The sequence below is a fragment of the Anarhichas minor genome, unplaced genomic scaffold (assembly GCF_050575085.1).
Source record: "Anarhichas minor isolate MPS153535 unplaced genomic scaffold, ASM5057508v1 ptg000024l, whole genome shotgun sequence".
Classification (NCBI taxonomy): Eukaryota; Metazoa; Chordata; class Actinopteri; order Perciformes; family Anarhichadidae; genus Anarhichas; species Anarhichas minor.
In genome coordinates, this window is record NW_027466470.1 from 14,871,263 (window position 1) to 14,886,143 (window position 14,881).

General features: G+C 42.1%; 1 protein-coding gene across 1 annotated transcript in view; it reads right to left on the reverse strand.

The window, feature by feature from the left end:
- Positions 1-3,094: 3,094 nt before the first annotated feature.
- The window catches only part of LOC142956053 (ephrin type-B receptor 1-B), a 93,091-nt gene continuing 81,304 nt past the window's right edge, over positions 3,095-14,881 (reverse strand). Inside the window, exons 13-16 of the mRNA XM_076097353.1 lie at positions 7,197-7,346; positions 5,108-5,301; positions 3,926-4,081; positions 3,095-3,203 (exon numbers count right to left, since the gene is read on the reverse strand). Coding sequence (XP_075953468.1) covers positions 3,095-3,203; positions 3,926-4,081; positions 5,108-5,301; positions 7,197-7,346 — 609 coding nt within the window. The remainder of the gene's footprint in view (positions 3,204-3,925; positions 4,082-5,107; positions 5,302-7,196; positions 7,347-14,881) is intronic.

Here is a 14,881-nt window from a genome sequence, read left to right on the forward strand (position 1 = left end):
GATTCAAATTGAATCATTGGCTTCTGCGAAAAGGGACTCATGCCAATCTCAAGAAGTATGTGATTATTATTATATTGATAAATGGAAAAAGAGAAAGCAACTGATTTTGCCCATGAAGCAAACCAGTTGCTTGATTACCGTATGTTCCATTACCAAACTAAACCAACGAAATTAACTTTATACAATGACAAAGATGTTGCCACATAAACCAAACTGCAAAACAAAAACAGCCGATTTACTTCAATAAGCTAACTTTCTGACTTTCATCCAACACTCCATCTTTATGTCACCTCTATCCTGCAACCCCACCCTTCTGTAAACTGACTCATCCCCCTCTTGCAATCACATAAGCACAGACTCTGTCGGGTCTCTGCCAACTTTCTCTTCATTAAGCATCAGGCTGGAAACCAGATGTGGGCAAATCATAATAGAGGGTTCCTTAGTTTGTGTGTATTTGTTTTTTGACACTCCCATCAGTCTCCCTAACCGTGGCTGATCTGATGCCTGTCAAATGGGGGTCCCAGCAGGTGTTTGCATCCTTGCCCGGGCCCACTTGAGCATGGAGCCAACCATTTCTCAGGCCGGGGTGGCCATGGCCCAGCCCACTCCAGGACAGCCCAGGACAGCTTGGTTACACCAAGGATAAACGAGCTGGAGATGTGCCAGCTAGCGAGAGAGGGCAGGGAGAGAGGGCAGGACAGAGTGAGGAGGAGGATGACTTAAGGCGGGTGAGTATACATAATAATCACTTAGTGGGTCCGCCATCAATTTGTAATTTGGGATGAAAGGTGGTTAGATCTGTATTCATTCATGCCTCTTCAAATAGGGCCAAAGGGGATATAAGCAGGGCCACAGCTACAGCAGGGACTTGATTATACAAAAGCTCATGATAATTGTCTGTGAATAAGACACTTTGCTACCATGGCCGCATGTCATGGGAAAACAACCACGGGACATTCGGGTCAGTTTGCTTTCAATTGTTATTACTATTTCATCAACACTTGATAAAACTTGCCAAAGAAAAAATAAGTAAGCAAAACCACCGCTACTCATCACCAAGCTGCGCTCACACTATCGCATTGCACAGACCATCCCCAGACTAAAAAAAGAGAAATCATCCTTGTGTACTATCCAGCAATATTTGCAAAATATATTCCAGATACAGCAGTGTAATTTCAAAGACAGTCCATCCACAGCATCCCTTAGGAACAGTATAGACGTCTTGCAATCAAGCACTACCAAAGAGTGTGTTTCCAAACACCAATTCCTGCAGCTAAGACTTATGGACCGATTCATATATGCATGAAACTCCCACAAAGTGTTTGCCCTCAACCTGTATACCCATATGGCAGCAGCGTATAGTGAGAGTGCATAGATGTACTCAGCAGCTTAGCTACGGCAGTCTGTGGAAGGCTTTGCTACAGAGTGAGCGGCGTGGAAGCCGTGTGGGTTGTTTATTAATAAGCCTGTGTGTTCATAGGAATGCCATCAGGCGTCTGTTGGCAAACCTCAGCCCAGATGCTCATTTTGACTGTGTAGAGAAGTGAAAAGTGATTTCCAGCGCTTTGATTAGCTACTCTCCCAAGCATTTCAAACGTGCAGCGGGTTTTGCCCCGCCAAAGATACTTACAGGACCCGTGAGAAAGACTGACTGGATTTGCCTGAAATACTGATACACAGCAATTTTATGTTGAGTCAGCGGATATTTACCATAGATGTGGGCCGGCCGAGGTGTGGAGTTTCCTTCCCCTCTGGATGTTGCTGAGCACTCGCAACACACACACACACACACACAACAACAGAACAAAAAGAAATAAAAACATAAAACATATCTGTACAAGTAAGTGCTCACCAGCAAGAGACAGAATGTGTACAGCCACATTAAACGGATATTTTGTCAATTATTTTAACTCCTACAGCAAATGTCATATAGTTCTACAATACCAATTCTTTGCCTAAAATTCCTTTAATGTTTTCCTCAGCTTAAGATCCGGTTAGGATTGCCCTTGTGCCCCTGAAGCAGGGAGTCGTACAACCCAGTGTCTGTTGTCCGGCCGCCTGAAGGAAACCAGGGCACCGTGGGGAATCTACACATTGCATGTGTCTATCACAATCTAGTCAACAAACATGTCTTTGCCAAAAATGCAAGCAGAGAGTTCTGTACATACATATTCATACATATCACCTTCAATATGAAGGTTTATTATGACATATATAATCATATTCAGCAAGAGATAAACATATTTATATTCTCTGAATCTGGGTGGGGCTGGTTTAAGAAGTCCTTTGGTAAGGCCCTCCACCCAGGTTACCACAGGTAGTGTTAAAGTTAAAATACGAGTGGGCGGCATCTTGCTATAGTGATAAAAACAAAAGAAACAAACAGATGGTAAAAGACAAAAATATAACTGGCTCTAAATTTTGGCCAGTCCATTTAGAATACATTTTTTCAAATTCTTCAAACGAGCAAAATATGATGTGACAGTTGAAGATGGTGCTCCACTGTACATCCCTGTATTCTTCTCCCTCTAATTATTCCTATTGGTCATTGCTTTTTTCTTCTGGGACTTATTTCTGGCCAGGTCAAGGCATCTTCATTGCACACATTGACGACGGTAAAAATCACAGGTCACACAGGTTGTTTCTAAATGTCTCACACTTCGCTTTACAATTTTAACATCTTCAAGTCCAGATAATAAAGAAGTACAATATCACTCATTGTGCCATACAGTCTGAGATTGTGAGGGAGTCCCTGTGTCAATGTCGGATTGTTGGAGTTATTTTGGTTTAAAATGACATGAATGGCAGTCCATAACCACATCAACTGATACCTGTCTTCCTTCCTTTATTGAGGATAAATGGAGAAACAGCATCAAGTCTGAACCCTGAACTCCCGGCGTGGATTGCATGAAGTGTGATAACGGTTAATCATGTGGTGGTGTAGACCCTGGTCTCCTGTTGTCATGGTAGTGGATTAGATTAAGACAATTGTCTCGATTCTGGCGCGTTCCGATGGATCAGGGGTCATTCGAGGGCTGCCATTGTTGTTGGTCCTGCGAATGCTGCCTGCTCCGTGGCACAGCGCCCCCTGTAGTCATGCTATAGTCGTGGGTGACTGGCTCATCTGCACCCTCATGGACTGGATATTACTGAGGATCTTCTTTTGGTGGCCTGCCAGGGTCACTCCTATTCTCAGCAAGTCCCTGGAGAGAAAGAGAGAAAATTGAAAAGCAAGAACATTTTTGAGGCAATGGATGAAAGACTTTCCATCATATTAAAGATGGAATGGATTATTTGAGTGTAAACGCATTATACTAGCAAAATACAAAGACTTTCATTGTCGGGTGCATTTTACAGTCGTAACATCGCTGTATATGAAAGAGCAATTTCAGGGTGAAAAGCTGGTGGCGATGAACAGAAAACACAAATTTACTAAATTAATTCTACCACTTGATAGAAGACTTAGTAATGCGTGTTGCTTTGCATTGCAAAGAGACTGCATAAATGCCACCAAGCCCCAAGCATACATTTTTAATAAAAAAATGTTAGAATGATTATACATTTTCACATAAATTTGTAGACCAAGCAACATTGTTAATTAAAATAAATGAAGTGCAATGTGCATGTCTATTGGTACCACGAGTGCTATGAGAAATGAATTCACGACCCATGCTTTGAAACACTCATGAACACAGAGACAGTAGCAAATAAATGTGTCTCTTAAAAATGTGTATTTAAAGGATTTACATCCTTATCCATTTTGGAAGTGTTGATAGAAAATCTTTTGGATGCAATCGTTCAAAGACTTGAGTCACTGGGCGCATTCATGCTAAAAATACACACACTTGAAGTTTAGTCATTTCATACAAGTGCGCCCATCAGTTGCCATATGGATTTAGACCTGAGCATGAGCAGATGAACTCACTCTGAGGTCATTTGAGCCACCAGCTGCAGGGAGGTAAAACCTGAGTTTAGGAAGTTGTCTCTGTACTGGCTCATCTTGATGGCACCGAGCCAGTCCTCTACTGAGCTGAAGGTGTTGAAGTCAGGTATGGATCTGTCCAACAGTGGCTGAGAAGGCCTGCAGAAGCGAGAGGGGAAAAGGGGGGTAAGTATAGTACAGGGCTTTGATAAAAGGAGGATTTGAAGAGAAGGAGAGGAACTGTGGTTATGGCTTTTGCGTAGGTGTGTGTGAGAAGATGCAAGATGGAGAAGGAGAAAGTGTGAGTGTATCTATCTATCTATCTATCTATCTATCTATCTATCTAGAGAACAGCTCCACTCCTTGGCTGAATGGCAAGTGCTGCTAGTACAACAAGCAAGCTATCGTGATGTTTCTCAGTTTCAGATATAAGAAAACTGGTCACAATTAAAGAAACAGTGAACTGAGCTACAATACAGGAGGGACCGTGTTGAAAAACAGGCTCCATTGTAGAAACTCAAACTCACACAAAGCCAAAAGTTCACCTTTTAACATGGCAGCTGCACAAAGCACACGGCAAAACCAGTGGCTTCAGGACAAGTCTCAAAATGACCCTCAGTGTCCCGGCCAAAGCCTCAAATTTGGAATGGAAAATCTGTGGAGGAACCTGAAGCTTGCAGTTCACAGAAAGTCCACAACCAATCTGGATGAGCTTGAGAGGATCTTCAAAGAAGGGTGGAAGAAATTGCCCAAAACAAATGCAGGACTGGCAATATCATATCCATAAGTTTCAAAACAAATCAAGGCAAATGGTCCCTCTACAAAATAATGAATACAAATCCTGAATATCTCTGTACATTTTGTATTACTGACTACATTTTTGGAAAAACACGTTTTTTGCTTTAACAACCACAAAATGTGGAAAAATCCAACTTTTTAAAGCCAATATGGGGGTCTGAATGGGTGGGAGGAAAAATTCAGGTTTGATGCAATCAACAGTAATAAATTCATGTTTATTTTATGAGGAGATAAAAAGCAAGCATGTGCGTGCTGGATTGTTTGTGCAGACAGCATGTGTAAATACTGTATATATAAACTGCTGAAAAGCACATTTGTGTATACTTAATGTCCCCTTTAGGGTGAATGCACGTGTAATGTGCGGGTTGAAAAAGTGTTTTTACTCACACTGCAGGGATGTTGGCTACAGCTTTGAGGCTGGTGGGATTACGGATCATCTTGTCCAGGGTGCTGACAATGTCGGCGAAGCGGGGTCGTACGTTACGGTCCTTCTGCCAACAGTCCAGCATCAACTGGTGCAGAGCGCTGGGGCAGTCCATAGGTGGCGGCAGACGGTAGTCCTGTTCAATTGCGTTAATCACCTGGAGTACGGGTGGGAAGGGGAAGTTTGGGTATTTACAATGTATTGCTGTCAGTCACAGGTTTTTTTCTACCAACTGGCTGGTTGTCAGTAATATACTTCATTAAAAACAAAATACCAATTGAGTTTGCAGTGACTAATGATATTTAGCATATTCACTCTGTAATCCAGACACGCTCATCCCTGCCTCAACAACACCCCACCCCTTTCCCATACGGACACGCTCCCTCTGGCCACTCAAGAAACAGTTAGCATTCATGCTGATGTGCCCTTCTTCTTGACTGCAGCCAATCATATGCCACTCCTGGAGGACAGAGCAATGAAAGAGACGGCAAGGAAAGCAGAGGCAGTGTCACTGTAGAAAGAGGTCACTTGGGAATGGGCAGATTGCATATAATTAACACTGTGAAGCACAGCCACTTGACACATGTCTCTTAAAGGCTGCCTGGCCTTGTTAGAGAGAAGCTACAATTAAGAGTTTCAGGGTAGTCAGAGATAGAGTGAAGTGTTTTGAAAGAGTTGAACAAAGTTTTATCACAACTTGAGGCAGATTTGGAGACTTAGGCTGAGTGGAGTACCTTTAATCCAATGACCACCCTTCAAACTCCAGTCACTTCTTTTTTAGCTATAATGTATGTTTTGTAATAAACGATTATGTCTAAATAACTATATTATACCAACATAAATTAAAAAGCTTAATCTGCTGCCATGAAGCCACTTCTTAGATATTACAAACACAAAAGACCCAGATTGCTGCATTGCACATTGATGGACCTCTCTCTCACCCATATCCATGTATCCAAACTGTCTGTAGATGCAATCTTTTCTTAAAAATGCATAGTTGCGAGATAAGGGTCTGGTGTGAAATGAAGTCTAAAAGATACTATCATTAAAAATTAGAGGCTGCTCTGTCGGTTGCCAAGTCCACCCCGGAGTTGAGTGCAACTCAGCACAATCTTGACAAATGGTGCATATGGAGAAGTGGTTGTGTGTGCGTGGACTGAGCAGCCGGACATGCTGAGCAGTGCCAGTCCTCTTCTCTGCATTAGTCCCACCAGGCAGTGTTTGCTGCTGGCCCACTGAGGCAACATCTGCTGGGTTGGACGGTCCTTGTGGAGCAGGGTCCATAGAGGCCTGATGGTTGGCTGATTGTCTCACTAAGGGAGCTTAGGGAGAGAGACTTTGTAGTATGGGACTATATCCAATGGTTCTGGGGGTTGGTGTTGGTGCCTGTGTGTTTGTTGGAGTCTGTGTGTGGACCTTATCCAAACGGACATGGGGAACAAAGCAGAGCTCTCAGCAATCATCCATTGCTCTCAAAATCTGGCCAGGAAGGAAAGAGGATCGTGTGCAACTGTGTCCATAATACGTCTGCTTTCAAAGTCAGAGTCAAGGACATCTTCAGTCATGATGCTATGAGATGGGAGCCGATAAAAATGTGTGATTTACTACAGCTTCCTCTCTTATGAGTTATCCTTGATTGTGTATCTATGGGGTCGTTGAACCACATCTGTACGCAAATGGCCATCCTCTTAATGAGGCAGTTTATTCAGATTCAAACTTGGTTTTTTTACACTTACTTAAATGTTTATTTTTATGATTTTTCTTTAAGATCCCATAAACTCTAACTTTCTAGAAAGCTGCTACTTCCTAGTAAGAGGTGCATCTTCAGTGGTGACGCCATGCTGTACTAGGGTGTAACTAAGAAGTCAACACATTATTTGACAATTACACTTTTCAGCCTGTCATATCAAATACAACGGCTTTTCTCTCCATGACTGAAAGCCCAGTTAACGCTCACTATCCAATGTTCCGCCCTAACATCCTTTTTAAAAGGAAAAACATCGTATAAAAAAGTAACGATACAAATTCATTGGTCTACCAGTAAACACTTACATCCTGGTTGGACATGTCCCAGTAAGGCCTCTCTCCAAACGACATCACTTCCCACATGACGATGCCGTAGCTCCAAACGTCACTGGCAGAGGTGAACTTTCTGTAAGCGATGGCTTCTGGTGCTGTCCACCTCACTGGGATCTTCCCACCCTGAGGAAAAAAAGGGGCAGAAGGTGAAATTTAAGGAAAAAACAGTTTCACAAAATGTTTTTTTGCCAACATTCTTTTGCTGCCATTACCCTCAACACCTCCGTGCTTGCCTCAGCTGTATACTAAAACTCTTTATCCCCCCATTGACCCAGTATCAACACTCCAGCAGCCAAAACATACATAAGATTCTGCTTCTGTCTCAGCAGCGGCTCCCAACAGTGTCCGCCCTTCACACATCGACCAACATCACATTTAGCGTCTCCTCTCCCAGAGCAGTGTTTGAATAAAGGAAGATAGGCCCAGGCTTCTGCTCGTACATCGAGCGTGTCTGCCTGTAATTGGGTATACCTGGGCCTCAGGCATGCCACGCGCCCTGTTGGCTGAAATTGACAGCTGCTTGTTTAATATTCTTATTATTTAATATTTAATATATATATACAGTATATATATACACACACATTTGGGAACATATGCACAGGCACAGACAGACGCAATTGTGCACACCCACTCTGAACACCCCCCAACAGCACCTCCTCATTTATCTGAAGTGAGCTTGCCACCAGTTTAATAATGCCAATTAGCTGAATCTGAGCATTTGCAGATAAGCCGCTGTTGGAGACAAACCCAAACCCAAAAGGCAACCTACACAGACCACCCTGTTCTCTGCTCACTCTCAGAGAGCAAGAGGGTAAGAGACGACTCAGAGAGAGAAGAGGGAGGGATGTAGAGAAAGAGACGGAGAGGGAAATGAGAGATTAGTGAGGAGATTGAGAGACAAAAAATAGTTATTCCGCTCCTTTTCTATACTGCAGGTGGATGTTTGAAATGCTGGACAAGAATAATCATAAACAGGCTTACTTGCGTGTATTTCTGTATGTGTACTGCACACGCACACACAAACACACAGACACACACACACACACACGTATGGAGGTGTTACAGGTCAGTGCTGTATGGCACTGCAGAGGTGGAGAGGCTGAGCTCATTAACGACCACCTCCTTTGGGTTTGACCTTTGCGAGGTTGCCGACGCTGAAAAGAGATTTAACACCCGACCCTGAATGAAAACTGCTATAAGGAAACACTGCAAGACGCAGAGGCAACACACTCAGCTCTCAATGAGCACACGAGCCAGCGGAGAAGCAGACATGAAGCATTGAATGAATTAGGCGATTGGTGCAGTGTGTGGTTGTCTGTGTGTGACCGACGGAGAACATGAGAGAACAAGAAAGAAATACGGAGAGGAAGAGATCAATAATCTAAGCCCCAACGACTTCAGTGCTTTTCTCATACCTCAGACTAGTTCATATCTGAATCGTTTCATCTTTACTAAGACCCCAAGACACTTTCTCTTGCCCTTCCTTTTGTCTGAGGGCAGACTGGAGCTACACAGATACAAGCCGAATATCATCCCTGAGAAAAAAACAAAAGGGCCAATCCCCTTCCTCTTCATCTGTCACTCTGTCAGGGGCAATGCTTCAAGTCAATTATTTTATTTGGAAGAACATACATAAGATGAAAAACAAAGAAATAAACACAGAATAACATGAAAAAATAGCTGCTCCAAGCAAAATGCTATCTATTACGGTCCCTCTTCATCATTACTCGCTCACTCCCTCTTTTGCTCTGTACATCTGGTCTCATGCCCCGGGACCCTGTTGGGGATATGAGCTGAGTGTCGCTGGAATGGCCTGAGCAAAGACACAGGCTTCACAAGAAGGTCCTTGTGCGCCTCCAATGAGAAAGACTTTAGTAATAACATTTCCAAGGCAAGTGAGTCAGAGGCAGCTATGCAAACCCTTAGTAATTACTGCTGTGGGCCAATGATAGCTCTGCCAAAATCCTGCTTTAATAACATGAAGTGCTGAACAGCTCATGCATATAGGGAAGAAGGCAAAAACATAATACAAATTATTGGAGCTGGATGTTTTCCAGTAAAAATAGCGCTAATACCACAGGGAATGAGTTGGGGGGTAGCAGAAGTGATGATGGGAATTAAAACAGACCTATAGTCAACACAAAAGCAGGAGTGCTGTGGGGAGAGCTCTTTGGATATGGTATATTGTGCTGGCTACTGAAGAAGAAACAAGCTGTTTTCTGTTTGCCTTGAAGTGAAATATCGCCCCTGAAACTGAATTCACACACTGCTATCATCTCGGACAGTTAACTCAGAATTTGTGTAGATAAGCCAGAATGTAGCACAGTCACTGCAGCTGCAGAACTTCTAGGCCTTGAGAGGAGTAATCTGTAATGATATCAAGTGACACTTCGCAAAACTCCCATGATAATAAATAAAGTGGGTGACATCGAGTGCCTTATTCTCCAGAGATACTGGATGGGTCTATTTTCTGGTTGATAAATGTGGGTACTGTGAGGAAAAGGTGAGTGGCCATGAGGGGGTGTAAACCTGAAATAAATGTTCCACAAAGATACCTTACCATATTCTGTCAAAAAAAACAACCTCTTGCCCATTTTCCACACTCTGTGACATTAGCAATTTTTGTTCAACTAAATTTCCACATTAGTCATTTGGACAACACATCCAACCATGTTTGCACAGACAATTCCTCTCTAGAAAACCTTGAGCAGAAACAGGAGTGTGCTGTCAACCTAATGTCACCAGAATGAGGATTACAGTACTGGCTCCACCTGGTTGTGACCACCTGTGTCAGGCAGTGACCAGTTGTGACAGCTAGCGACATGTCTGGAGTGCGACTGCAACAGAGATGTGCTGGGACTGTATCACAGGGAGGTATCACGTTGAGACGAGCGTGTTCCTGTGACAGCCAGGTCCACCAGATGAAGGATAAACATGTGGTGGTGAAATAATGTGTCTACTTACTGGTGTCTGTAATGGTCTCTTTGCCCAATAAAGTGTGTGTATAGACATTGATACACATAGCAAGGATATGAAACACCTGTCATGTCTTTGCAGTGGTTAAAGCTGCCCATCCACCAATGTGCCAGATATCTTCATGGAGACTGTCACTGACATGCTGCTGCAGAATGAAGTAAAATCTGAAGCAAATATACCTGTCAGAGTACAATGACTAGTCCACGCAACAATGTCCCAGATAAATGTACTGTAAATGAAAAAAGAAGAGTTCAGTGTTTGGTCTTGATTTTGCTCAGCCTTTTCACTTCACAGAAGCTATTTAGAGATTCCAAGTAAACTTTCTCCTTAATCTGGAAGACAAATATGCAGATATCCTTCTCCCCGTCTTATTTCCTCCCCTGTTCCTTCTTCTCTTCTTCTTTCCTTTAATCCTCCAACTTCAGTTATCCACTTCCAAACAATGCACACTCAAATGGACTTGAGCACATTTACTTAGGCTGGGGAGAGTGCTCCATCAACATCCTTTTAATGAAATCCTGAGAGCAACGATCTGCCCTGGATGTCTGCCCAAAGAGGAAGAGAAAGAGAGTGGGATGGAGAGAAGCCAAGAGAGGGAGAGTAATATAGATGGAAATAGAACAAAAAGGGGTGGAGGTTGGTGACAGAGATGTTGGTTTCTCAGACACCCATGGGAATGTATGGTGGAGAGAAAGACACATGTCTTTCACCATGTACACCATATATACATTGGAGACATGCAAAACTCGGGGAAAGCATTTGTCAAAGTTTTATTTTATGTTCCAAAGATCCCAGACAGTCTCACATTAGGCTGGGAATAGTTTTGTCTCTGGATTTGATTAACAAACGAATTCTGGAAATGTCTCTATACTGCGTGGGAGGATAACAGAAGGGAATGAAAAAATGCTAGGCGCACCCAGAATAGCCCCCCATAATTGCTCTACTTCTGAAAAAAAAAAGATTAAAATACTTGCGCTTCATATTGCCAGGAACCTTCTATAGCATCCTGATCCCATTTCAAAAATAATTACTGAAAGGAACTGAAATCCAGTCAGGTTACAGTATAAGTAAAAGCAAAATACACCAACATTATTTTTCAGGTTTAGCTTATTATTTAAATAGTGTGATTTAACTGAGAAATAAGATAATAATGTAATTTAGTGCACCAGTTCAAATGCATCCCAATAATGTAATAATCAAAAGGGTATTAAAGATGCGTGTAACATTTCTCCTATGTCATTAACAAAATCTTCAGGACTTTCTTACTATTTCAATACTCTTCATTGTCACCTTTAATTACTAGATTCCAGAGTTTACGTTAGCTTAGTTAGCTAGCTAGCTGCTAGTGACAGTTGTAGTTTCAGCAAAATTGATGGTAGCTAGCTAAACATTTTAGATTGATGACTGTACAACTGCTACCGTCATACTGCATAATAGTTGATGTTATGACTGCTGACTGCTATACCCAGATTTCACCATAAAAAAAGGAAAAACATGTAAAAGAGTGATTATGAAAACCATATTTTTATGCCAAAGCATTTCAACTACAATTACAAAACCAATTTGGCTTGGTAAACAAAATGTAGTGCAGGACACAGCAGTTATATTCTTGTCAGCACTTGATGGAGTGTTGCAGGATTTAGTCCTGAAATCTTGGAAATGGGTTAGCATTTTTGCACTTCCGGTTCCCTAGTCTTAGAAGTCAATGTTTTTTTAATGGGCTTTGAGCTAGATGTAAAAATCCCATTGGCTTTTTGTCGAGGGAACCAGTACAATGCTAACTTTTGAGTTTGGAAGAATATGAAAAAAAAATGTTGTCATGTCAACACTTTTATTTTGAAGGTACTAAAAAGCTTTATATTTGGAAATTACTGCTTTGGTTGAACAACAGATTAAATATCAGTTTCTTTAATTGCAGTCTGCCGTATATTATTTATAAGGAGACACAGCCTCACCAACAAAGGAGGTATCTCTTACACTAATTTAGTTGTACACAAACTCCTTCGTTGTGAATCCTGCTCAGATGCAAATGCAGTCCAACAGCCGCAGATGGCGAATCAATGCCCACCTTATACTAACTCTGGCAAACACGACAGAAGGTATAAATCAAGGTGGAGTGCTTTGGATGGTTGCTCCCACTTTGATGCAGGGACCAAGTATGGATCACGTTACTTTCCTTCTGTTGCTCAGAACCTACACCTCCTCCATATTCATATTCTTTTCCAGTCCTAGAAATTGTCTGCTGCTATATTTAACCCAAGACTGAGCAAATTAAGCTCTGCAATCTGAATAAAATTAGCGTGGAAACAACTTAATTAGCTTCCAATAAAAAATAAAAAAAATCGAGAGATAACAATAAATCAGGGTAGGGGAGCATGTTTAGTATTTCGCTGAAATTACTGTATGTATGAGCATGACTGTGGTTCTATTTCCAGCATCAGCGACTTTAGCTTGGCAGGACACTGGAGTGGGAAGCCAGATAGGGATCATGCATCGTCACTGCAGTGGTGACTCATACTTATGTGGGGTGGGGGAGTTGAAAATCTGTGCAGGAGAGCATGAAACTCTCTACGTGCTCTCCCAATCAAACTGACAGATGACAGTAAGTACCTGGCATGTACTAGTCAACGCCTTCCACCAGCTTAAATAAGGGAGTTGGAAACAGCAGGGTACGTGGGAAATGCCAACAATTACATTGGAAATTGTCCTGATGCTCTTACCACACATCTCATATGAGTCTCATCCAGTTTAAACCAACTACCAACATTTGGAGATATCAGCCCTGGATTCTTTTCCAACACAACTGCTACTATATCGTGCTACAACTGCAAAATATAGCCACTGAGAGTTTGTTCCAGCTAAAAACAGGAACAACACATGTGTGTGTACACAGGTTGTATTTGAACATTAAAATACCCTACAGTAAACCTAGGCTTGTGGAAATATGGAGGGAGAATGTTCAACTTCTGTGCATTATCAAAGAGAATCATTGGATTACATCTTCCTTTACCTATCAGGAAATAAAGAAAAAAAGCTCTTAAAATGTATTAATATTACCAACAGTGAGGCACATACCCATTTTTGACAATGCTGTAGTGTGGAATCGCCATGTGGCGTAGTGTAAACCAGACAGCAAATGTGAGATACTGTATATATTGACAGTTGGTCATTTTATAGTGTAAGCTTGGTGAAAACAGCTTTTTAACACATCTTTTGCCAAATCTTTTTCACATTAAATTTGAATAACAAAACACGATATTTGTATCTGTATATTAACATTTTTTGTTTGTGCATCTCCATCTAAATATTTGTGTAGACGAACTCGCTGTTTGCCTGAAATTGGCTGTGATAATGGGGAGATTTTGGGGTGTGTCCTTGCTGTATGTTATGATGTATGGATATGGCCAGCAGTGCCATAACTTGTGGCCATCCTGGTGACACATATATAAATATTTCATACAAATTTGATATGTCATAAAAAGTCCCCTTGTTTGCCATGTTCCCATTTCCCTTCATGTTTACTCAGAGACTCTGTCCCTTTAACTTGCAGTGCATAAATATTTCACTACAAGTTGAGTAGACGAGCCAAAAAAAGTGCATGGGCCTGAAGCCAAAGAGAGAGGGGTAAAAGATGCAAATAGAAAACAGACAAATGACAGAAACAACAGCACAATCCACATAGTGTGAGCAATGGAGCGGAGCAGCGAGAATGTCACTCAGGTCACAGGGATTTGACAGATGAGCTTTGTTACTGGCTCTGTGTGACCTCACCTTTCAACCCCTCTCAGCCTCAATACAACAAACAAACACAGACACACACACACACACACACACACACACACACACACACACACACACACATCTAAAAACACATACACAGAGCCCCATACATGTCCATTCAGTCACAATGTACAGTACACATCGCGTGACATGCAAGGCAGTGACAGATGTCTCAAATTGTTAGTTGAGGCATAAGCAGAAATTCCTGACCCATACCTGTCTTCCTCACTCTGCTCCTGTGGCTAAGTTGTGATAGACTTGACACACTAATCTCACCTGCCAGATTTTGGAAACATATCCACACACACAAATTTCATATTGCTCGTTTGCTCTTTCATCTTAGCCACAAACTAACACTAAACCCCAGTGGCTATGCCCAGTTCTCTGTCTTTCACTCACCCATGACCGCCAAACACAAACAAAACATATGACGCATCACCACCGCAAACAGCATCATTCGTCACATCTACACTGAGTATGCTGCTCTGATGTGCCTTTGTGTTGCGGGAAAAGCCTTGAAATGGGAAAGAAGGGGACAGCTGGAGGAAAATGGATGCATTGATGGATGGCTCCTTAGACAGATGGATTGTTGAATAGAGAGAGTAATGTGAAAGTCTTCTCGGTTCGCCGGGCGTTTAGAAATCAATCCTCTTCTTTGTCAGGTAAGCAGGGTCACTCACATCTCACCTGGAATATGGGTAACTTCTTAAACGATGCAACCATGTAATCATGCAGTGATGCAAGTATACGGAAAAGCCACCGCTGCAAGGAAACGCAGTCTTTAAAGTCTTTCAATTAATTAGCATATATCACCTAAGCAATACCATTGCAGTCCAAGCGTTGTCCTGTTAGCCTAATTAATCACGACTTTGGTTAGCAGCCAACAGAGCGAGAGGAGAGCC